Genomic DNA, 25,070 nt, shown 5'->3' on the forward strand with positions numbered 1-25,070 from the left:
GTAGTCCCAGCTACTTGGGTGAGACTCTGTTTCAAAAAAAAAAAAAAAAAGGAAGAGGAGAAAATCGGGAGGGATCCCTTATGGAGGTGAGATGGAATTAGAGGTATGTTGTGAGCCAAGGCCGGGGTGGGGATGGATGCCAATAAATACAGATGTGAGTGTACGTCTGCGCACATGGTGCGTGTGTAAGTGTGGAGGAAGTCTGTACAAGCACACACCCTACCTCCTGCCACTGAGAGGGCCTGGGGACAGTGACACGCCAGCGTCCACGAGGACCCCAGCATCCAAGTCATACCTTCTAAGTTCTATTTTCCACTAACAGAAACAGGGCTCCTGGAGGAATGTCTGATTCTGAGGCTGGGCAGTCTATGCCAGAAAGCAAGGGAGTCCTCACAGAAGGATGGAGGCGCCTCGGAGGGCACAAAAGCTGCTTTCAGTGGCTCTCACTGGCCAAGCTGAGCATCAACATTACATAATGACAGAATGTGTTATAACCCAGTGAATCACACGAGAGCCCTGAGTCTATGCAGATGGAAGAATACGAATAAACCGAGGGTTTGATGAGGAACGGACATTCACATCGCCCCAAAGCGCTCCCCGTGTTTATCTCAGAATGCAGGGTTGCTTCTGAAAATCAGTCAATGTAATCTACCAGATTAACTAACTAAAAAGGAAAACATAGTCTTCTTTCTTCGTTTTTGGTTTTTGTTTTTTTTTTTTTGAGATGGAGTCTCACTCTGTTGCCCAGGTTGGAGTGCAGGGGTGCGATCTCAGATCACTGCAACCTCCGCTTCCTGGATTTAAGCGATTCTCCTGCCTCAGCCTCCCGAGTAACTGGGACAAGTGTGGACCATTATGCCTGGTTAATTTTTTATATTTTTAGTAGCGATGAGGTTTCACCATATTGGCCAGGCTGGTCTCGAATTCCTGACCTCAGGTGATCCACCCACCTTGGCCTCCCAAAGTGCTGGGATTACAGGTGTGAGCCACCGCACCTGGCCTTGCTGAGAAATTTCTAACAGGGATTGCAATTTGTATTTACAGTTTATCCTCAAGTTCCCTGCATAGGGTGACAAACCCTGTGGGCTGTGAGATACTGGCACAAAACAGAACTCAGGGCTACTCACCAATCTGCCCACTGCTGGCCCAGGGGTGACCTGGCCCGTTTGCACCGACGGGCCTAAGACTCCGTCGGATGGCTCTGCAGAGGTGACCCTTCCTTCTCTGGATTCTGATGGACCTGTGGCCTCTGGGTGGGAGCCTTCGAGACCAGCCTCCCCGCTAGCCCTCTCATATGACTCCTCTCCGGGCGGTTCCCCAGGAGGACTGAAATATGAGTAAGTCACAGCTGTGGCGCTCATTTCCCTTTTGGGGGATGCCGCTTCCATAAAGGAATATTCCTCTTCGCTTTCAGCGTCTCCGTAGGACTCAATTTCCTCTTCCTCTTCCTCTTCCACTGTGGCTTCCTCTTTGACTGCAACGTCCCCTTCAGCCTCGACCTCCTCTTCAACTGCAGCTTCCGCTGGGGCTGTGACTTCTTCAGGGCGCTCTGTGCTACCAACAGTTCCTTCAACTTCAGCCTCGACCTCCTCTTCACTTGCAGCTTCCGCTGGGGCTGTGACTTCTTCAGGGCGCTCTGTGCTACCAACAGTTCCTTCAACTTCAGCCTTGACCTCCTCTTCAACTGCAGCTTCCGCTGGGGCTGTGACTTCTTCAGGGCGCTCTGTGCTACCAACAGTTTCTTCACTTTTCTGGCCATTGTTGTTCTCTAGTGGTGACCCCTGCAGAGGTGAGGCAGGAAAAAAATCAGGAAACAAAGTTTAAAGGACCTTGTGAGGTTTTATTCTTTATAGCGTAATTATACCAACAGGAAAACTGCATTTATACCCTTCTCATCATCACTAAGAGATCATGTTTCATGCTTCAATGTATCTGTTCTTTCTTTTTTCTTTTCTTTTCTTTTCTTTCTTTCTTTTTTTTTTTTTTGGTGACAGGGTCTCAGTCTGTCGCCCAGGCTGGAGTGCAATGGCATGTTCTTGGCTCACTGCAACTTCCACCTCCTGGGTTCAAGTGATTCTCCTGTCTCAGCCTCCCGAATAGCTGGGATTACAGGTGCATACCACTACACCTGCCTAATTTTTATGTTTTTAGTAGAGACGGGGTGTTATCATGTTGGCCTGGGTGGTCTCAAACTCCTAACCTCAGATGATCTACCTGCCTTGGCCTCCCAAAATCCTGGGATTACAGGCGTGAGCCACCGTGCCTGGCCTCTAACTCTCTTTAATTCTAGTAAACACAAGCCCAGGATAACTTCCCACAGGGAATTTTACCATGTCGCCTTCATCATCCCCTTCCTTCTCTCCGCCAGAAGCCGATCCTTCTTCCGGATGAGACCTGGTTTTAGAGAAACAATTGAACAGTTTCAAGCAACGGTTTTCTTTTCTCGGCACTGTCCGCCTCCTGAATTCCGCCTGTCTCTTTATTTACTCTTACTTCTCTGCCTCCCCTGCAGGCTGTTGTCACGACTTGGTCCTATTTTTCAGGAACCACAGCACTAGTTCCTGCCTGTCCGGTGGCAGAGGTGCCACAAATGCAAAGCTCCATGAATGAATGAAAAATATAATTCATAAAACACTGAAGGAACAGCAGGATTAGATCATCCCAGAAAAGTCATCTCAAATATAACTTGTGTTTGGGATGAAACCGGGGAAAAGAAATAGATAGCAGAGAAAGTAGCGTGATCAGGGCGAGCGTTCTAGGGACCTTGAGTTTCTCCATGATTTATGTAGCACAAGGATGCCGTGGTTCACATTATATATATATATATATATTGCTTTTTTTAAAAATTAAAGATCCAACCTATTTTTATCAGTCAAAGGAATACAGATACCTTCAAGACAGACAGTGACAGTTTCCTGTGGTCCTCCCTTTCCTTCCCAAGATAATCATCGGTAATATTTAGGACTACAGTCTTTCAACATTTTTTTTTCTGTGCTCTAAACACACACACACCCTTGATTAGAGATCAAACTACACCTACCGTTTTACATTCACGCCTATCATTTTATTAATACCTTTAGTCTTTCTGTGTCAGTACCTACAGACCCACCTTAAAAAAAATGAAAGAATATGGAAGTGTCTAAGGTAAAAAGGCCAATTTTTTTCAAATTGTTTCTATCCTTTTAAACAGCCTAAGTAAGCAGAGGCCGGGTGGCAGAGGTGGGTGGATTTTCACCCAGCCGCCCTCCCTGTGAGCGCCCAGTGCTTTCACCCAGGCCCCAGGAGGGTGACCGCGGTCCATCGCGGGGCCGCGTAGCCGCAGGGACCCCTCCCATCGCGGGTCACCCCCCAAGCCGGCGAGAGGGGATCCGTCCTTGCAGGAGGGAGGAGCGGGACCGGCCTGGTCTCTGGCCACAGCGAGTGGCCCAGGCGCAAGGTCAGGGGCGGCATCCGACAGACCCGCGCCCTGCAGGGCCCTCTGCTCTTAGGAGGGCTCCGCGCGGGGACCGCCACGCAGAGTGGTTGCCATGGTGACTGCAGAGCCAGCGGCCCCGGGTTTGAGACGGAGTCGCGCGCTTAGAGTAGCGGAAAGAGGAAGGCCGGGAGAGGACAAAGGGCCAGGAGGGGGGAAGTGAGAAGGGTTGGTGGGGGTGGGGGAGCATGAACGCGGTGGATGGGAAAGGCCAGCAAAACGGCGAGAGAAGGGAGGACACAGGCGAGAGGAAGGGGCAGTGGAGGCGAAGGGGCGAGGCAGGGGGCGACGCGGGGGCCACCAGGAGCGGTGACCGGGGAGCGCGGCCTGGCGGCTCCAAGACCCGCGGCCCCTCGACCCCGCTTACCCGCCTGCCGCGCCTCCCAGCTCCGCCATCTCCCGTTGCTAGGCGACGCTGTCAACATCCGGCGGGGCCAGGACCACGCGCGCGGCGACGGCGGGGGCCTCCGGGGCGGCGCGGCCTTTGTGCCACCTCCGAGGTGTCATCCCTTAGACTACAATGATCAGAGCACGACCGTGCATTTCCTCGATCGCTCTCTGCGCCCGGGTCCCGCCTCGCCTGCACTCCGTTTCTGTAAAGCGACAGCGGCGTCTGCGTGCGCCCAGCGGGCGTCTCGAGGCCCTGGAGGGACCGGCCAGGCACCCGGGGACTCCGCACTGCTAAGCGCCCTGGAGTGGCCGGCGGGCTGGGGTGCCGGGGGCCGGGTGCCCCGCGCCTGGCGCGCTTCTCCATCTCCGGCCCTGGGGGCTCCGGTGCTCCTCTCCAGGGGTCCTACGGAGACTCCTTGGGAAGTAGGGACGCCCGGGGGGTCTTCCCGAGGGTGTCGTCCCTTCCCAGCCCCAAACAGGAGAAATTTCCGAAATTTCCCTGTAGGGGGCGGCGGCGGAGGGCGAGCGCGCTCGCGGAGCGTCCGAGGGGCCCTGTGTCTAACCCGGGGGCGCGGGGCTCGGGCCGGGGCACAGTCCCCGAGGCCGGGGCGCGGCGAGGCCTGAGGGAGGGCCAGCCGTGAACGAGGGGCTTGTGCCCCGGGCTGGGCCGGAAGGCGGGCGGGAAACCCGGCCGGGGGCGGGTCTGGGGGCGGGCCGGGGGCCGGGCCTCCCCGCGCGTCCCCGCCCCGCCGCGCCTCACTGGCGGCGGCGGCGGCGGAGGGGACGGTGGCGGCTCTCAGAGCCGGCGCGAATCCGGCCCCCGCAGCGGGACCCGGGTGGGTATCGGGGCCCGGACGGGGCCGCGGGCGCGGGGTCCGAGGGGTCCACGGAGTCCCGGGCAGGGCTCTTAGGCGGAGCTGGGGCGGGGGCGCGCGAGGCGCGTGGGGCGCGTGGGCCTGCAGCCGCGGGACCGGGGAGGGGCCGGGGTCCGGCCGCAGTCCTCGGGGCGCAGGGCGCCAGCAGGAGCGGGAGCGTTGCGGGAGGACCCAGATCACGCAGGGGCACCCGGGGACTCCCCCCGCGGCGGGTGAGGGCGCCGGGGGCCCGGAACGGGCCTAATCCGGGGAGACTGGTCCCCGCCTGCCTGGAGCCGTGGGCCGGGGAACTTGCGGTCTTTGTCTGGCTGGATCGGCGGAGCAGAGGCATGGGAACTTGTGGGGTGCCAGCGCGCGCCCACACAGCCCCTGAAGTGTGCGTCTCCCCAGCGGCGCGCGCTCAGCGTTCCCGGCCTGTAGGGCTCGGTGGTCTGGGCTGCTTGAGATCCGCGTGTCGGGATACTCACTTCCGTTCCGCCTGGGCTCGCCTCCCTTGTTCTTTCCTTTGGAAAGAAAAAAAAAAAAAAAAAAAAAACGAAAGGAAGGAAAGAGAAAAAGAAAAAAAAGGCAACTGAAGATTGCTAAACGTAACCTAGGGGATCCTGCCGGAAGCCGCTGGGTGCTGAAATCCTGTGATTCCTACCCTGGGAAGCTGGTGTTGCACGTTGGCCACAAAGTAGTTCAGATTCGATTCAGAAATAGAAAATGAATAGAAAAGACATAACAAAAGTTAGTCTTGCCTTCCTTATGGTGAAGTTTGTTCTACTGCCTGGGTCGAGTTCATATGAGAAGCTGGGCTGATTGGCCAGCCTCTGCGACTTGAGCCTGAAGATCTACTTTCTTTTCTACCGAGGACACCTAATTCTTTTACCTGGAATAAAAAGGGAAATCGGCCTTCGAGATGCTCACGTGAGGCAGCATGTTGCCAGAGGGTGGGTGCAAAGACTGGGCGCTGGGGATTCCATTCCAAATCTGTTACCGATCGAGCAGAGCACTTTTTCAAATCCATGCCTCAGTTTTAGCAAATCCTCATTAGAAACGTTAACAGTAAAATTGGTGAATACTAAATACTTTTAAGAACCACGAAAGCTTTTGCAAATGAAGAGTAAAGTGAGGAGTAACTTTAGTATTACTACGAAGTTCATGAATGGCTCCTGTTTGTATCCTGAGTGTGGTGGTTGTGTTTTCTGTTGCAAATATTTTTTTGTAAGTGGCATTTTTAATGGTGAGACTGTGGCTAAAGAAAGTTTCTATGCCTGGGCACTGTGGCTCATGCCGGTAATCCCAGCACTTTGGGAGGACGGACAAGGCTGGCAGATCACCTGAGGTCAGGAGTTCGAGGCCAGCCTCGCCAACAAGGTGAAACCGCATCTCTACTAAAAATACAAAAATTAACCCGGCGTGGTAGCGCCAGCCTGTAATCCCAGCCACTCGGGAGGGTGAGGCAGGAGAATCACTTGAACTTGGGAGGCGAAGGTTGCAGTGAGCCGAGATGTGCTGCTGCACCCCAGCCCAGGTGACAGAGCAAGAATGTGTCTCAAAAAAAAAAAAAAAGCAAGTTTTTATTTGTGGAATTATTTAATCCTCTTGCAATTATGGTGACTTGTGTTAGTAGTTCCTAATCATCATGCATGCATTCACTTAACCCACAAAACAAGCTCATGAAGTGAGGACTGCAGTTATGCCCATTTGCAGATGGGAACAGTGATACTTAGAGAAGTAACTGCCCCTAGTTCATGCAGCTGAGAGTGTCAGAACTAGGCCTTAGGCCCAGGACATCCCAGCTCCAGAAAACCATTGTACCACTGCCTCCTTTCATGTGGTGGGTGCCCACCATTCATATACAGACATTCTGCCAAGTGCTTGATAAAAGTGCAGGAAGGTGGGACTAATCCCATGTCCCCACTAGCTGCTAATCTCAGTTCACTTTAGTCTGGAAAGCAACCCCCAGGCTTCAGGATAAAGGCGTTGAGTTTGCAGAACCTACCTACAATTGCACGGCCCGCAGTTTTGGGGAGTAAGGTGCAGTGGTTAAGAACATGGCCTAGAAAGATGGACTGCTGTGTTCAAATAGCAACCCTGGACCGGGCGTGGTGGCCCACACCTGTAATCCCTGTACTTGGGAGAATCACTTGAATCTAGAAGTTCAAGACCACCTCGGGCAACCTAGAGAGACCATATCTCCACAAAAAGTGAACAGATTAGCCGGGCACGCCGGTGAGTGCCTATGGTCCCAGCTACTTGGGAGGCTAGGTGGCAGGATAGCTTGAGCCCGGGAGGTCAAGGCCGCAGTGAGCCATGATCAGCCTCTGCATTCCAGCCTGGGCGACAGAGTGAGACTCTGTTTCAAAAAAAACCAAAACACTAAAAAAACCCAACTCCTCTGGCAAGTACTTCAGTGCCTTAATTTCCCCATCTGTGAAGCAGGAATAACAGCACTACCTACTTCAAAGACTCGGCGCAAGGATTTTGGGAAGCATTGAATTCCTGACACATCTTAAATTCCTGTTGATACCTGATGACCATTATTTGGATTTCCCACATTTGACTAGATTGACACAAAACATTTTGTGTTTGTGCTTTGACTCCCCACTCCGCATTCACGTGGTCCATCAGGTGGAAAGCGACTCCAGGCAGACGTAGAATTCGCCATTTGTGCGTATTTGCACTCTTATCTCTACCTTCCCTGGGGGCTGGGTCCCTGCAGGATGCTGTGGGGAGCAGAGCTGATCAGGTTGCTTGGCAACACCATCTCCCGTGAGGATTTTAGCTCCCCTTCTTCCCTGGCTGAGGGACCCTGATTTTGTCACAGGCCTAAATTCTCTTGTAAGATTGGCTACTTCGTTTCATCCAGCATTAGGCAGTGGGCGGGGAGGGCCCTGGGATGTGAAGGTGACAGGGACAGAGGGTGGTTTTATGGTGGAATTGTGCATTGTACATCATTTTTATTGCATTTGCATTACGTTCGGTTGTTGATGAGGCCAGCGCACAGGAGAGAGCACAAGTTTGTACCTTCCCAAAAATACGGGGCGAAGATGTGGGCAGCCTTTTTCCATTCACATCCGCGGTGGTGTTTTTTATCCTATTGGCTTTATTAGTGTTTTTCTCCTGCCTGTCCTTCGAGCACCTGGTCTTGCATCTCTAATAAATCCGCTTTTATGAGCTGTCTGTGGCATCTGATCTGAAATACATTCTTTACTCTGTCTTCGGAACTTACATAACCATCCTCAGAGGATGAGAGAAATCGGGCCACTGGAAGACTAAGTTTGATGTCTGCTCGAGGTGGCTTCCGTCATGTGAATAACAGAAAAGAGAAGAGAAAGAATCGAAATCCACTGTCCGGCCAGGGCGGCCTGTCCTTCTCTTGCTGAGCCTTGGGCAGTGAGTCTGCAGGTGTTGGAAGGGGATGCTGCCTGTGTCTGCTGGTCTGTATGGCTGCCGACGCTGAGATGTGGCAGTATTTTCTCCATGGTGCTCTAGATTGGCCACAGTGAAGCCAGCGTACTGCAGGTGCCAAGCCTGCATCCGTGCCGCTTGCCTGCTTCAGCTGTGGGATGCTTTGCACGTTGAGTGAGCCTGAATTCAGTGGTCTGATACAGTTGGTCATGGCTTTAGCCTTCTGGAAGTGAGGGGAAGGGCGTACATTACAGACGTCATTTGGCAGCCTTTTGCCTTTTATTTTCTCTAACTAAAATGCTTTCTCTAAGCGGGATCAGTTGTGTTGCTTTTGGGTGTTGTTAATATGTCCTCTCAATCTGAGTTTAGTTTTGTGATGCATTCGCTCCGCTTCACTCACAGGTGGTGAGAAACTTCAGGCGTCGGTGTTTGCAGGACCGCACAGAAGTGGGAGGTTCCTGAGCCAGCCTGCGGGCGGTGTTTGGTTTCCCGGCTGGGTCTGCGTCTTCCCTTACCCTTTGGGCTTAGTCTTGCCTTGGTCCGAGATCCAGGCTCACCTCTGAGTTGACTTTCTTCTCCCAGGCCTGACTTCCTTGGCTCTTTGGGGTGAAAATCAGATTTTGAAACTTACCATCAAGGGTGCAGAAATGGCAGGTGGTCTCTCCTCGGGGGCAGAGGCTTTGGGGTTTTCCGGGGAGTGGGTGCTAGTCGGGGAGACCGCTGGACAGTTGCAAAGGGAGAGTCACAGCCACACAGGCCACCGGGTCTTCCCTCACCACGGTTTCGGCCACGGTCCCGTCCGGTTACAGGGTCTTGTTTCCCTATGGTCCAAGATCCCAGCACTGCAGTGAATGCCCCAAGCCTTAGTTCCTTCATTTGAAATACAGCTTGCTGTCCTGTTCTCGCTTCTGCGTAGAGGCTCATCTTTGGGCCCAGCCTTTCTGGGTGCGTCCTGAACGTGGCTTCTGTGTGCAGCCAGTGTCTTTGTCTTCTGAATTAATCCTGTAACTTGAAGTTCAGCACAACTGCAAGGAGAAGTCATGGCGGCCCCGCAGGGGCTTATCCTGGTGATGAGACTGAAGGAGCTTCCTTCCCCAAGCCCTGCTGCCTGGGGACTGGGGCCTGAGCCCGGCTGCCTGCAGGACTCCATATCACCCTTTGACCTGCAAAGCCAGGGGTTCCCAGAAAGATGCGCAGGGCCCCTGCCTGGCTCTGGGCAGGTGGCGGGAGCTCAGGCCTCATCCAAGGCATGTCAGCAGCAGATGTTTTCCAGGGGGAGGGGGAGCGCGATCCTTGTTTGCGTGTGTCTGGCTTGTGTTGAATACGATGTTGTCGTTTCCCTGTTCTTTGTTGCTTGGGCTTTCAGGGCAAAGCAGATGAACCAGTTTCTGCTGGCCACGTGGCAGGTGACCGGGCTCAGTGCATTTTGCTCCTGAGCAGCGTGGTGGGGACACGGCCAGGGGAATAATCTGCTGTGGGCTTCGCCCGTGGCCTCCACACCCTGCCTACCTCTGCCCCTGCCTGTCACTAGTGAGCCTGAGCTGCGTCCCTCTGGTGAGTGGGAACTGCCAGCTCCATGGGTTTCCAGGACCAGGTCTGTCCTGCTGACCGCTGCATCCTGGCCCCTGACCCAAGGTGGCTCTGAGGTCAGTGCACGGCACAGAATGAGCAAGAGAAGAGGCAGGGGCGATACCTCTCCCCTGGTGGCTCCAGGCTACCTCCAGGAGGTTTCTGGAAGAGACTTTTGCACCTCTGTTCTTTTTGTTTTCCTGTCTGGGAACTGATGGAGCCCTTTAGGCCAGAACAGGAAACCCAGGCCTTGGTTGGAGGCAGCTCTGAGGGCAGGTCCTGGTCACCAGCCTGCAGCTCTCCTGTGTCCATTCTCCCTGCCCTCAGGGACGTCGGGGCCCAGGCGTGCTCGGCTCCGCAGCTCTAGGCCGTGGCCCTCACCCTACTGCTTAAATAGCAGTCACTCTGCGTGGGGGCTTCACAGTCAGTGGGTGAGCAGGTTGGAGGCCCCCCAGCTCCTTACAGTGTCCTCAGCTTGGTGTGGTTGGCAGAAGAATGGCCCCCAAAGATGCCCATGTCCTAATCCAGGGAATTTGTAAATATGTTAGGTTACCTGGCCACGGATTAAAGTTGGGGACGGAATTAAGGTGGCTCATCAGCTGACCTTGAGATGGGAGATGGTCCTGGGTTATCTGGGTGGGCCTGGTGCCATCGCAGGATCAGGCAGCAGAGTCAGGGTCAGAGAGATGAGGTGTGAGAAGGACTGCCGCTGCTGGCCTTGAAGATGCAGGGAGGGGCCGAGAGCCAAGGAGTGCGGGCGACCTCTAGAAGCTGGAAGAGGCAAGAAAACAGACGCTCCCTTAGAGCCTCCGGGAGGAGCCAGCCCTGCTGACACCTGACTTTAGCCCCCTGAGACCCATTCCAGACTTCAGGCCCAGGACTGCAAGCTCATGCATTTGTGTTGTTTTAGACACTAAGTTTGTGCCATTTGTCACGGCAGCCACGGGAAGCTCACCTGCGCACGGGATGAGGGCTTGCAGAAGGATACAAGAGGGGAGAACGTCGTGTCATTTCCTTATCTGTGTTTGTTCACTTCTGGTTTTCTCGTGACTTTGCCACTTTCTACATTGAGGAGGACTCTCTTTTCTAGGGTATAAATCACCCAAATCTTGGGAAATAATCTTGGGTAACAGATGTCTTAACCTCATGCCCTGTAAATATTTCCTAGAGAAGGCCCCACCCCCACCTCTCACACAGTGAGTCACAAAATCTCTGGCTGCTCCAGGCCAAGTTTCAGTGGCCACGTGGCTCCTAGGGGAGGGAAAAGGACCATGTGTGGTTAACAGCAGGTCCACAGCTGCGCCCTGTGTCAGCTCCAACCCAGCAGCCTCGCCAGTTCCCAACAGCGTTGTGAAAGAAGAAGTCCGCTGCCCGTCTCCTCCCCTGCCCTCCCCTCTCTTCCTGGGGCTCCTGGGATTTCCCACATCTTTCCCTTGCAGGCAGCTCCCCCTATTCCAGCCACCTCAAAGCGCTCTTGTCCTGGAAGCAGACTTCAGCTACCTTTATCACGAGTCTAACACCCCCACCGGCTGCAGGCGCTGAGACTCCATGGTCCTCGAAGGTGCTCTGATTCTTAAAGAGCTGCAGGCTTCTGGGAAAGAATGCCTGGTGGAGGAGTTTCTGCAGAGTTTTTTGTTTAATGAGCCTGTGTATTTTTGTTGAGGGATGACCAAGTTGATCTTTCCTCTTGAATTACACAATGGCCTATTTTGCAGAAATCCGGCCCTACCTACTTGCCACCAGTGGCTTCGTGTAGCACAGAAATCAAGTAGATATCGTGTCCCGTTCTGATGGTTCAGAACCAGCACCGGCCCTTTTACTGTTTGCCTTTTAAAATCATTCTTCTAAATTTTTTTTTTTTTGAAACAGAGTCTCACTCTGTCACCCAGGCTGGAGTGCAGTGGCACCATCTTGGCTCACTGCAACCTCCAACTCCCGTGTTCAAGCGATTCTCCTGCCTCAGCCTCCCGAGCAACTGGGATTACAGGCGCGGGCCATCATACCCAGCTAATTTTTGTATTTTTAGTAGAGGCGGGGTGTCACCATGTTGGCCAGGCTGGTCTTGAACTCCTGACCTCAGGTGATCTGCCCACCTCAGCTTCCCAGCGTGCTGGGATTACAGGCAGGAGTCACTGCCTGGCTTTTTTTTTTTTTTTTTGTACACTCAAGCTGAGATGCAAGTTGTAGATCCTGGCCTCACTCCATCTGTGAATTCTTTGTGCCAACTGCCAAGCTGGCATTGCTATCCTTTCCATCAACAAAAACAAGGCACATAGAACCTTGATGAAGATGGCATTCCGGGAGGCACATTATTATGCCATGGGGGTGTCACGCGCTCAGGAGCTTATAACCGAAAATACAAACTGACAAGGACATAACCGTTTCAAAAACAAATATAAAGTGGATGCCTTCGAGGGGAATGGGGTTCTCATTGCCAAGGATCTGCCCTTAGCTGCCTCCCTCTTTTATTTTTTTTTGAGACGGAGTCTCGCTCTGTTGCCCAGGCTGGAGTGCAGTGATGTGATCTCGGCTCACTGCAACCTCCATCTCTCGGGTTCAAGTGATTCTCCTGCCTCCAAGTAGCTGGGATTACAGACATGTACCACCAGGCCTGGCTGCTTTTTGTAGTTTTAGTAGAGATGGAGTTTTGCCATGTTGACCAGGCTGGTCTCGAACCCCTGACCTCAAGTGATCTGCCCGCCTCTGCCTTCCTAAGTGCTCGGATTACAGGCATGAGCCACCGCACCTGGCCTCTTCTTCTTCTTTTTTTTTAGACAGGGTCTTGCTCTGTCACCCAGGCTGCAGTGCAGTGGCACAATGACAGCTCACTGCAGCCTCGACCTCCCAGGCTTAAGTGATCCTCCCACCTCAGCCTCCTGAGACTATAGGCACAGGCCACCAAGCCTGGCTAATTTTTAAAATGTTTTTGTAGGGATGGGGTTTCTCCATGTCACCCAGGCTGGGCCTGAACTCCTGGGTTCAAGTGATCCTCCCTCAGCCTCCTGAGTAGCTGGAACCATAGGCACACTCCACCATGCTCAGCTAATTTTCACATTTTTTGTAGAGATAGGGTTTCACCATGTTGCTCAAGCTGGTCTCGAACTCCTGGATTCAGACAATCTGCCTCCTCGGATTCCCAAAAACTGTTAGGATTACAGACACGAGCTACCATGCCCGGCCTCCTTAGCGTCTTCTCTATCCATCTTCATCTCTCAGGATTTGGGGAGGGGGTTTGTAGTAATCCTCACAGGGTGCTTTGAGCATTTTGCGTTGCTATTTTGATGAATTCTGAGTCCTTCCGAGAGACTGGAGAAGCCTGGTGTCTGTTCTTTGCCGCAGGCCTCGCTCTCTCCCCGTGTTCACTCATTTGGTGTCGTAGGAGCTCTGCTGGGTGCCCCCGCCTCTGTTTGTGTACTCATGAGAAGGCATCTGGCCCTCAGGAAGAGCCCCAGCCTGCAGAAGGGGACCTGGGTGTCCCCATTGCTCTGAGCTCCATACTGGGGCAGGCTTTCTGACATCCAGCTCCCTTGCCTCCCGGGATGAATGGTTATCTTTGTTCACCTCAGACCCCACAGGACACCAGGTCACTTAGGTCCCTAAGGTCGTGGGTGTAAACTGCTCTGCAGCACTATGAGCAAAGGCCATTCAAAGTCGTGCGTCTTGCAGAGCCAAGGACATTAGGAAACTCTCGCATCAGACAAGCCGGGCTCTCAGTCCAGGAACCAGATGGTCTCTGACCCTGCCTGCTCTTTGCATTGGTCCACACGGCTCCACCCTCGTCCACGCCTCCTCCAGGCCTCTTTGGATGCAAGCCTCCTGGTCTCAAGCCTCTTTCTGTTTTAAGCTAATAGATTCTCCCCTCCCCCAGAAGATGACTGTGTTTGTTTTGGAGAGAGAGTCTCGCTCTGTCACCCAGGCTGGAGTGCAGTGGCACAATCTTGGCTCACTGCAACCCCCACCTCCCGGGTTTAGCGATTCTTGTGCCTCAGCCTCCTGAGTAGCTGGGATTACAGGCATACGCCACCACGCCTGGCTGATTTTTGTATTAGCAATGGGGTTTCGCCACCGCATCTGCCAGGCTGGTCTCGAACTCCTGACCTCAAGCGATCCGCCTACCTTGGCTTCACAAAATGTTAGGATTATAGGTGGGAGCCACCATGCCCAGCTGTCCCTTTCTCTTTAGTAGTGAATAATACTCCAGTATTTGGGTGACCACAGTTTGTTTATTTATTCACCTGTTGGAGAGCATCTCGGTTGCTTCCAGGTGTTGGTAATCACGAGTAAAGCTGCTTTAAACAGCCGTGTGCAGTTTCCAAGTGGTGGGCTTTATTGTTTAGAGCAGTTGTAGGTTTGCAGAAGAATGAGCAGAAGGTGCAGTGCTGTGTGTGGCGAGATGGGGGAGCGGGGGCCGCCACTTTCCTGTGGGGCTTCCTGTCTCATGGATCCAGAGTCCTTAAGGAGGGCTGGATGCCATTCTCTGCACCTTTGTTCCTGCTGTGTGAGGAAGGAACTGTGTGACACCTCCAGGTGAACATTCCATGGTCCCTGGCTCTTAGGGACACAACCAAGGGACAGAAGTGAACCAGAGCCCACTGTCCTGGACAAGCCAGTGGCCATTAGTGCCTGGCACTCTATCAGGAGGGTGCTTCTAGCGGGGGTGGCTCCTGGCGGGGGAGTCCTCCCAGCAAGGGGGTGCTCCTAGCAGAGAAGTGCTCCAAGCAGGGGGGTGTTCCAAGCGGGGGGCTGCTCCAAGCAGAGGGGTGGCTCCTAGCAGGGAGGTGCTCCAAGCAGAGGGGTGCTCCAAGTAGGGAGGTGCTTCAAGCAGGGGGCTGCTCCTAGCAGGGGGGTGCTTCAAGCAGGGGGCTGCTCCTAGCAGGGGGGTGCTTCAAGCAGGGGGCTGCTCCTAGCAGGGGGGTGCTCCAAGCAGAGGGGTTCTCCCAGCAGGCAGGCCCTGAAGCCCAGGAGACAGGGCTGTTGCAAGGCTCTCCAGGGCTCTCTGGGGGGCATTTGCCAGGCCCCTTGTTCAGCCCTCAGAGCCCACGCGCGTCCCCCTCCAGCTCACAGTGCCCGAACTTCCTGCCGCTCGGTGACAGGTGGCTGAGATGTGTTTACGGACCCAGGACAGCCCAGCGTGGGGCTCGGTAGGGAGGCTCCTGCGGCCCTGGATCCACCTGGGGCTTCCCTAATCCTGGAGGCAGCTGGGAAGGAGTGGGGCCAGGCAGTGGCTGGGGGTCAACACTGGTGCTGGTGGAGAACGGAGGCAAAGCTGGTTGGGCAGAGGGTGTCTGTTCATGGTGGGTGTCATGGGGTGTGTGTGTGTGTGTGTCTATGGTGTGTGTGTCTGTGGTGTGTGTCATGGTGTATCTATGGTGTATGTGTCTATAGTGTGTGTTTGTGTGTGTGTCATGGTGTATCTATGGTGTGTGTGTCTGGTGTGTGTATGCGTGTCATGGTGTATGTGTGTTTCATGGTGTGTGTGTGTCATGAGGTGTGTGTCATAGTGTGTGTGCCTCTGTGTGTCATAGTATGTGTGCATCTGTGGTGTGTGTGTGTCTATGGTATATGTGGAATGTTATGTAACGCGTATATATGGTGCATGTGTGTAGTGTGTGCTTGTGGGGTTGTGTGTGTGGTGTGTGCCTATGGTGCGTGTGGCGTATGTGTCTATGATGTTTATGCAGTGTCCCTGTGATGTGTGTTGTATGTATCTATGGTGTTTGTGTGGTGTGTGTCTACAGTGTGTATCGATGGTGTGTGTGGTATATGTGTGTGGTGTGTATGTAGTGTGTGTGTCTGGTGTGTGGTGTGTGTGGCATGTGTGTATATGATGATGTGTCGTGTGTGGTATGTGTGTCTATGGTGTGTCGTGTGTGGTATGTGTGTCTATGGTGTGTATGTAGTGTGTATGTCTATGGTGTGTGTGTGTCTATGGTGTATGGCATGTGTGTGGTATGTCTATGGTACGTGGTATGTGTGTGGTGTGTGTGTCTGGTGTGTGGTGTGTGTGGCATGTGTGTATATGATGTGTCGTGTGTGGTATGTGTGTCTATGGTGTGTATGTAGTGTGTATGTCTATGGTGTGTGTGTGTCTATGGTGTGTGGCATGTGTGTGGTATGTCTATGGTATGTGGTGTGTGTGTCTGGTGTCTGGTGTGTGTGTCTGGTGTCTGCTGTGTGTGGCGTATGTGTCTATAGTGTGTCGTATGTGGCCTGTGTGTCTATGGTGTGTATGTAGTGTGTATGTCTATGGTGTGTGTGTCTATGGGTGTGTGTGGTGTGTGGTGTGTGTGTCTATGATGTGTGTGTAGTGTGTAGTATGTGTCTATGGTGTGTTGTGTGTGGTGTGTCTATGGTGTGTGTGTCTATGGCGTGTGTGTCTGTGGTGTGTGGTGTGTGTATCTGTGATGTGTGTGTAGTGTGTCTGGTGTGTGTGGTGGGTGCACACATGTGGTGAGTGCACACACACGGCCTCCGACTCCTCTGGGGCGGGAGCAGCAGCCATGGGTTTGGGATCTCCACGGGGCTGGGGGTCCGAGGGGCGCGCCCCCCTGCAGCCCTGCCGGGTGGGTCACAGATGGGGCCTCTGGTTGGGGTGGGGGCTGTGGGGGGCTGTGGGTAGCGCCGGGAAGGGCTGCTTGGCCCAAAGCTGAGCTTTGTCGCTGGAAGCCGCTTCTCCCTAGCTGGCTGGAGAGGGATTTGGGCCCCGCGCACTCCCTGCGGGAGTTGGGTCTCACCCGCACTCCCCAAGGGGTGCATCCTTAGCTGCTGTGTGTGTTCCTCCTGCCTCGTCCTGGAGGGGCCTGGGAGCCCTGTCCCAGGAGCTCTTTCCTCCCCCTCCTCTGACAGGGTCGGGTTAAACTCAGATCTCTCTTCCCTGGCTGGAGGACACGGTGGAGCTGCAGAATGAGGGCGCTGCCAAGGTGGATTTTGGAGCCTGAATGGAAATTCACACCATGGCTGGAGACGCCTGCGGGGAGATGAGGGCAGCCTGGACACACTCGGCTGTGACCGTGGCTGTGACCGTGGCTGTGGCCGTGGCTGTGACCGTGACTGGGCGGGGGGAAGGGAAGCCCCCGGGGGGTCTAGGCGGGCCACGAGGGAGCGGGGCCACCGCAGCCACTCCCTGAGCCGGGAGCCTGGAAGTGGTTCTTCCTCCTGGCCTGCACCCAGGTGAGGAACCTCCGGAAGGACCAGGTGGCACTGACCATCTCTTTAAGCAGCGGCCATGCAAAGCAGAATTGAGATCCGGGGAGAAATGGCCACAGGGGTCTTGGGCATCTGCAGGGAAGCATCTCGGGTGAGCTTGCCCTAGGCTCATGGGAAACGGTGGTCGCACCGAGACTGCGGGGCATCAGGAGGGCATGGAGGGCATTGGCCACCTTGACACGGTCCCGTGGTAGCCCCCAACAGCCGTCACCAGAGCCCATTGGCAGTACCCCTGGAGGGCTGCCTGCCCATCGAGGGGAGAGGAGCTGCTGGGCTTGGTCTCTGGAAGGGACGTCCTGTGAATTTCTGAAAACGTGTTTTATTCGGCAGGGTGGAGGGGCAACCTAGGGGAGGAAGTTAAAACCACCCCACCTGTCCATCTCGCGCTAAACCTTGCCTGTGACGAGGGTTACTCTCACCAGAGCATGTTATAGTGTGAGAACCACAGGTCTTACACTCGTGTTTGTCACATGTGCAGTGTGGGAGCAGCCGAGAGGGTGTGGATCATGATGTGAGCCCAACCACGCAGGCGTCCAGGTCACGGCCAAGGCACCTCTTAAAATTGTCCATAAAGTTTTATATAATAAATGTCCCTGGCAAGGCACGGTGGCTCACACCTGTAATCCCAGCAGTTTGGGAGGCCGAGGCAGGCAGATCACCTGAGGTCAGGAGTTCGAGACCAGCCTGGCCAACGTGGAGAAACCTCATCTCTACTAAAAATACAAAAATTAGCCAGGCATGATGGCGGGCACCTGTAATCCCATCTACATGGAAGGCTGAGGCAGGAGGATAGTCTGAACTCGGGAAGCGGAGGTTGCAGTGAGCCAAGATTGTGCCATTGCACTTCAGCCTAGGTGGCAGAGTGAGACTCTGTCTCAAAAAAAACCAAAGCAAAACAAACAAACAAAAAACAGGGCTGGGTGCGGAGGCTCACACCTGTAATCCCAGCACTTTGGGAGGCCGAGGCGGGCAGATCACCTGAGGTCAGGAGTTCGACACCAGGCTGCCCAACACGGTGAAATCCTGTCTCTACTAAAAAAAGTACAAAAATTAGCTGGGCGTGGTGGTTCATTGAACATAGAAGAAAATATAGACCGATGTTTAAAGATCTTTAGCTTGTAAGGAATTATATTAAGTATAAAAGTCATAAAGGAAATCACTAAGAAAAAGTTACCATCAGTTTACATAAAAGTTTAAAACTTCTGTATGTCAAGATAGATAATATCAATAAAAGGCAAACAAGTTAGGAGAAACACATGCAGCAAATACAGCGAAGGATAATGATCTTTGCTATATAAAGAGTTCTTACGTATCAATGAAAATTCCATCTCAGCTCAAACTCTGTGTTAAAAATATTAAGAATTCCACTACCCCAGCAGAAAAATTGGCAAAGCACACTGACAGATAATTCACAGGTGAACACAAGTGTCTAATAAATACAGGATAATCGGTCACCCAGGGTGTGGTGCAGTGGTGCAGTCCTGCTCGGTCCATCCTCCTGGGCTCAAGTGATCCACCTCAGCCTCCCAAGTAGCTGGGACTACAGGCACTCGCCACCGCACCCAGCTAATTTTTAAATTTTTTGTAGAGGTGGGATCTCATTATGTTACCCAGGCTGGTTTTGAACTCCTGGGCTTGAGCGACCCTCCTGCCTTGGCCTCCCAAATTGTTGGAAAATTACAGGTGTGAACCACTGTGCCTGGCCAGAACACCATTTTTCAATTCTGAACCTGGTGGAGATTTAAATGCCTGGTAGCACACTTACATTTTGGAGAACCCACTGGGCAATAGGCATTGGGGTCCAGTTTATCCTCCTGGGGAAACGGTGATCCTGGAAATAATGAGGATACAGATGAAGATTTATGTATTAAAGTGTGGAGTTGATTATTTAAGTAGCCACTGGTTGGAAGCTGAATGCCTAGCCATGGTGGCTGGCTCTATGAAGATGGAGGGCTGGCATTTATAATTTTTATTTTTATTTTTATTTATTTATTTATTTTGAGATGGAGTCTCACTCTGTCCCCCTGGCTGGAGTGCAGTGGCGAAATCTAGGCTTGCTGCAGCCTCTTCCTCCCGGGCTCAAGCAATTCTCCCTGCCTCAGCCTCCCGAGCAGCTGGGACTATAGGCACTCACCCCTATGCCTGACTAATTTTTGTTATTTTTTAGTAGAGACGGGGTTTCACCATGTTGGCCGGGCTGGTCTTGAACTCTTGACCTCAGATGATCCGCCGGCCTCGGCCTCCCAAAGTGCTGGGATGACAGGCATGAGCCACCGCACCTGGCCTTATAATTTTTGAATGTGTTAATAACGTGGTGTATTTGTTTGCTAGGACTGTCCTAACAAAGTGGCAGGGACCGGGTGGCTTGAATAGAACTTTTCTCTCTGACAGCTCTGGAGGCAGGAAGTCCAAGACGAAGGTGTTGGCAGGCTCGCTTCCTTCAGAGGCTGTGCGGGAGGGGCCGCTCCAGGCCTGCCCCTTGCTCGCAGGTGCGGTCTTTGTATTCACACAGCACTCTTCTTGCATACAGGCACCTGTCCCCTAACTTCCTCTTTTTATAAAGACACTGGTCATATTGACCTCAGGGTAACTTGATCACCTCTGTAAAGACACTGTCTTCTAAAACAGTTTCATTCTTGGGTACTGGGGTTTCAGACTTCAACACAGGAATTTTAGGGGACGTACCTCAACCCTAAAATTTGTTATATCATAAATATATTTCACCTGGGAAAGTATATTTATGATCCAACTGAAAGCAAGATATGATATAATTCCAAGGAGTGGGTTTTTAATTAATTCATTCATTACGGGGCACAGAAGATAGAAAATACACAAATATCTTAGGATTATGTAATTTAAGGGACTCATATTCTTCCTTTTACTTCTCTGAGTGTGTTTCATAACTAAAAAAAAAAGTTTAAAAAAATATGTCAAGGATTCTCCATTTCTAATTTGATGGTGACCAGAGTTTGGAAACTAGGTTAAGTTTCAATGAAATAGCCTTGCAAAAGAGCAAATACATTTTATTTTATTATTTATTTATTTAGTTTTTTGAGATGGAGTCTTGATCTGTTGCCCAGGCTGGAGTGCAGTGGTGCGATCTCCGCTCACTGCAACCTCTGCCTCCTGGGTTCAAGTGATTCTCCTGCCTCAGCCTCCTGAGTAGCTGGGACTGCAGGTGCCCACCGCCACGCCTGACTAATTTTTTGTATTTTATTAGAGACGGGTTCACTGTGTTGCCCAGGCTGGTCGTCAATTCCTGGGCTCAGGCAATTGGCCCACCTCAGCCTCCCAAGGTGCAGGGATTATAGGCGTGAGCCACTGCGCCCGGCCGCAGATACATTTTAAAAATAAGTGGAATTGTTTTTAGAGAGCAAATCGTCTTGTCTAATGTTTAGCAGACATTCTCCATGTCTCCAAAAAGAGCCCAGACTCTCCAGAACAATCTGGGAGAGGCGGGGTATTGTCCTGGTGCTCTCAGGTGGCAGGTGAGGGAAGAGCCGGAGTTCTGCACGCTGGGGACAAAGGTCTCCCACTCCAGGGTTTCCCGCTCACTAAATGACCCTGGGTACTCAGAACCTGTCGTCTCATCTGCAAAACTGCACTCTTGGGATGCACCTCCCAAAGCCACGGTGAGATTCCACATCTCATGGGATGGGAGAAAACGCTGTATTTTGAAGACTTGTATTTTGGAATCTCTTTTAAAACTTCCAGCACTTCTTTTGATTATCTTCAGTGCTGGGAAAACATTTTCACTTAAAGAGGGTTTGATCTGGAGAAGCAGCTGAGAGCTGTGTGTAGCCAGCTCTGGTGACTGGGGCGATCACATGGAATAACGCTGTGTGAAACACAGAAGGAGGCTGTAGCCCCGCTGTGGCCTCATCCACTGTGGACACCATGGCCACGCAGGCCACGGTGCATCCAAAATGTGGCTGGGCGAACTTTGATGTGTCTAAGTACAAAATGCACAGCAGACTTTGAAGACTTTAAGGACGTGAAATTGTTTGGGCGCAGTGGCTCATGCCTGTAATACCAACACTTTGGAAGGCTGAGGCAGGAGGATCACTTGAGGCCGGAAGTTCAAGAACAGTCTATGCAACAAAGTGAAATACCAAAAATAAAAAAATTATTGGGTCATGGTGGCATGCGTCTGTAGTCCAAGCTGAAATAATATTTTGGATATACTGTGTTAAAAATTACTAAAATTAATTTCACTTGGGTTTTTTTTTTTTACTTTTAAAATGTGGCTACCAGAAAATTTAAAATTGTATATGTGGCTCTGGTAATGTTTTTTGTGGACATGGCTGCTCTGGAGAAAGGGGAGTAATTTTCTTGCATGGCTTATTAATTGACCTTGCGATTCTTAAAGAATTGTTAAATTCTAAAAATATTCTGGACAACATTAGAATAGAACATAGCTTTTCCAAGTGATCATTGAGAAGGACAGTACATTTTTCGATTTGTAGTTTGCAGTGTGACTTTTTTTAAACTTTCATCACTTGGTTGTCATATGTCACTTTGTGGCATCCAGAAGGCTTCCTGGAGAGGCTGATCCGGAGCTGGTTTGGATGGGCAGAGGAGAGTACCCCGGATTTGGTCAGATGGTCTATGCTGGGGCACTGCCATCTGCAACGCTCAGACCAAAGCCAGCTTTCCACCTGCCGTGTACAGCCTGTGAGCTAAGGATGGTTTTTACATTTTTTAAGGGGGTTAAAAAAGTGGAAATAATTTTTTTAAGACACGTGAGAAATGATCTAGAATATAAGCCTCCGTGTCTGTCAGTAAAGCTTTGCTGTTACAGTGAAATGGGTCACCTACTGTCTGTGGCTGCTCCTGCACCCTAAGGGCAGAGCTGAGTGGCCGCCATGGAGACTGTCGGGCGGCGGTGGGGGGTGGGTCCAAAGCGTTAACTTTCTGGCCTTTTGCAGAACAAGTTTGCTGACCCCTGCACCAAGGGTTGACTTTCTTCTGCAGACTTCATTGGGCATTTGTGGGGGTGTAAGAAGGGGTGGCTGGGGAGAGCTGAGTGGACGAGGGCCCTGGACACGGTGGAGCTCAGGCAGAGGGCGTCCATGGCTCACGGCTGAGGAGGTGAGGCTCTGTCCTCAGCCCCAGGACTGGTGATGTTCAGAAGTGACGCTGACATCGGGATCTCTGAGATGGAGTGAAAGGCACGGGAATGGGAAGGCCACTCCTGGGCTGGCTGGAACATCTTCGAATATTGTGCTTGGAAAGTCAGCAGCCATGGAGACAATTGGAAATACACACACGGGGCTGGGGGAGGCTGAAGCACAGAGGGGCTCAGAGGAGGGGGACCCAGAGAGGCAGAGAGGGCTGCACTGCCTGGTCCTGGGACGGTGGCCGTCACCACTGAGATTTGCCCCTTGCGTCCTGCAGAGTAGGAGCCAGTTCTGCTGAGCCAGCGGTCCCCCTACCCACTCACCCACCCTCCGTGTGATCCAGAGCCCCGCCAAGTGCGGGAGGTGAAAAGAACTTGATTTAGGGGCCTCCCTCAACCAGCTCTGGATCTTTGGAGAAGTGTAAAAAATGCAGAAAGTTCAAAGAACAAGGTAATATACCCAGAGACCCTCCACCAGTGGATAATTTTTAACTTTTTATCATGGTGAAATACATATAACATAAATCTTACCACTTTGACCGTTTTTAAGTATCAGGTTCGGCTGCGTTGATGTGGTAGCGCCGCCGCCGCTGTCCTCCAGGACGCTTTCATCCTCCCAAGCTGAAGCCCCGTCCCCTTAAACGCCACCTCCCAGCCCCCTCCTCCCCCTGCCCCACCCTTCCACTTCCTGTCTCTAGGAGCCTGGCTGCTCCGGCGCCCCACGCGGGTGGGATCCTGCAGTCCCTGTCTCCAGGAGCCTTGCTGCTCCGGCGCCCCACGCGGGTGGGATCCTGCAGTCCCTGTCTCCAGGAGTCTGGCTGCTCCGGCGCCCCACGCGGGTGGGATCCTGCAGTCCCTGTCTCCAGGAGCCTGGCTGCTCTAGCGCCCCACACAGGTGGGATCCTGCAGTACTTGCCTTATTATTATTTTTTTTGGTCTCGCTCCGTAGCCCAGGCTGGAGTGCAGTGGTGCGATCTCGGCTCACTGCAACCTCCACCTCCCGGGGCCCGGGCCCAGTTCAAGCAATTCTCCTGCCTCAGCCTCCAGACTAGCTGGGACTACAGACACCCGCCACCACGCCCAGCTGATTTTTGTATTTTTAGTAGAGACGGGGGTTTCACCATATTGGCCAGGCTGGTCTTGAACTGCTGACCTCGTGATCTGCCCACCTCAGCCTCCCAAAGTGTTGGGATTACAGGCGTGAGCCCCGCGCCCGGCCGAGCACTCGCCCCTTGTGACTGGTCTGTTTCACTCAGCGGTGTTTTCAGGGTTCATCCGTGTTGTAGCAGGTATCAGAGTTTTCTTTCTTTTCAAGGCCGAATAATATTCCATTGGACCACGTTTGCTTTATTCACTCCCAGTTGCTAATTCCTATGTTGGCTTCAAGTCTTTTTTTCCTTCAAAGAGATGAAGGTGAAGCCCCTCTGAGACTGTTCTCTCTCAGCCCCCCAACCTCCGCAGACTTGTGTGAAGCCGGCCTGCATGCAGCCCAGCCGTGGTCAGAGTCCTGGACATCCGCCGTCAGTGACCAGGATGCAGCATGGCTCTGTGCCTGCCTTTTTGGTGACGGAGTCCCGCTCTGCCGCCCAGGCTGGAGTGCAGTGACGCAATCCCAGCTCACTGCAACTTCCACCTCCCGGGTTCAAGCGATTCTCCTGTCTCAGCCTCCCGAATAGCTGGGATTACAGGCTTGTGCCACCATGCCTGGCTAATGTTTTTGTTTTTTTTTAGTAGAGACGGGGTTTCACCATGTTGGCCAGGCTGGTCTCAAACTCCTGACCTCAGGTGATCCACTCACCTTGGCTTCCCAACGTGTTGGGATTACAGGCGTGAGCCCCTGTGCCCAGCTGTGCCTGCCTCTTCATCGACGTAGTCGTTCCCTGGTGTGGCTTGCTGTGTGTGTTTGTGAGCTCCATGTGTGTACAGAAGTCTCGTTGGTTCTCATCGGCCATTTAGACGTTTGGTGGTTTCTGGCCATTTGGACTTTTGGTTGGTAGAAACTGGCTGTAAAGCGTCGGAAGAGGTGTCTCCTTGGGTTTCCCCAGGCAGAGCCATCAAGTGTTTTAGGTCGCAGCGCACAGTATATACACATGTTATATGCCCCAGGCTGTCTCAACCACACAGGTGTGTCCTCACAGAGCAGACGCTCCCTGACCCAGTGCTGAGCCTGGCCATGGCCAGTGTTTGAGGCCATTTTCTATTGTTTTTCTTCTTTTTTTCCTCTTACACTGGTGTTGACCCACTAACTTGATTTCAGGATCTACAATAGGGCTGCAAATTGCAGTCTGAAGAACCACCCTCAGTAGTTCCTAAAGGTGGAATTTCGGGGGTTCGGGGCTTCTCAGCGATGCGGGATCCTGCCAGGTCCATCTCGCCTTGGAGGAGACAGGGCTGGCGAGAGATCCCCTTTCCCTCATCCTCTCCAACATGAAGTACTTTTAGACTTAAAATTGCTTTTTGCCTGTCTGTTGGGTATTGAATTTTTATTTGAAACTGAGAATCTTGCCAGGCGTGGTGGCTCATGCCTGTAATCCCAGCACTTTGGGAGGCTGAGGCAGGTGGATCACCTGAGATCAGGCGTTCAAGACCAGCCTGACAAATAAAGTGAAACCTTGTCTCTACTATAAAAAAATACAAAAATTAGCTGGGCGTGGTGGTGCACACCTGTAATCCCAGCTATTTGGGAGGCTGAGACAGGAGAATCTCTTGAACCCGGGAGGCAGAGGTTGCAGTGAGCTGAGATCGCACCACTGCACTCCAGCCTGGGCGACAGAGTGAGACTCAGTCTGAAAAAGAAAAAAAAAGAAACTGAGAATCTCTTTACATGTTTATCAGAGCTCTGGCTTTCTTCTTGTGTGGAGCACCCATTTTTTCTGTTGAGATGTTGCTCCTTTTCACCATGAATTTGTAGGAGTTCTTTATATATTCGGGATACTAATCCTTTTGTTTATAAAATTTCCTTCTTTCTTTTTCTTGAGACAGAGTCTCACTCTGTCGCCCAGGCTGGAGTGCAGGGGTATGATCTCGGCTCACTACAACCTCC

At 52.6% G+C, this 25,070-nt stretch overlaps 2 protein-coding genes across 5 annotated transcripts in view; one reads left to right on the top strand and one right to left on the bottom strand.

Annotated features, from left to right (window-relative positions):
• Positions 1–3,868, bottom strand: part of CCDC40 (coiled-coil domain 40 molecular ruler complex subunit) — a 62,812-nt gene extending 58,944 nt beyond the window's left edge. The window contains exons 1-3 of the mRNA XM_064369183.1: positions 3,840–3,868; positions 2,331–2,394; positions 1,128–1,781 (exon numbers count right to left, since the gene is read on the bottom strand). Coding sequence (XP_064225253.1) covers positions 1,128–1,781; positions 2,331–2,394; positions 3,840–3,868 — 747 coding nt within the window. The remainder of the gene's footprint in view (positions 1–1,127; positions 1,782–2,330; positions 2,395–3,839) is intronic.
• Positions 3,869–4,647: 779 nt separating this feature from the next.
• The window catches only part of TBC1D16 (TBC1 domain family member 16), a 93,962-nt gene continuing 73,539 nt past the window's right edge, over positions 4,648–25,070 (top strand). For 3 of the 4 annotated variants that reach the window (XM_064369186.1, XM_064369188.1, XM_021670943.2), the window contains exon 1: positions 4,648–4,698. The gene's annotated coding sequence lies outside the window, so the exon portion shown is untranslated. The remainder of the gene's footprint in view (positions 4,699–25,070) is intronic. The other variant, XM_064369187.1, reaches the window with a different exon arrangement.

The sequence above is a fragment of the Aotus nancymaae genome, unplaced genomic scaffold (assembly GCF_030222135.1).
Source record: "Aotus nancymaae isolate 86718 unplaced genomic scaffold, 86718_ANA_hifiasm-v0.15.2.pri h1tg000089l, whole genome shotgun sequence".
NCBI lineage: Eukaryota > Metazoa > Chordata > Mammalia > Primates > Aotidae > Aotus > Aotus nancymaae.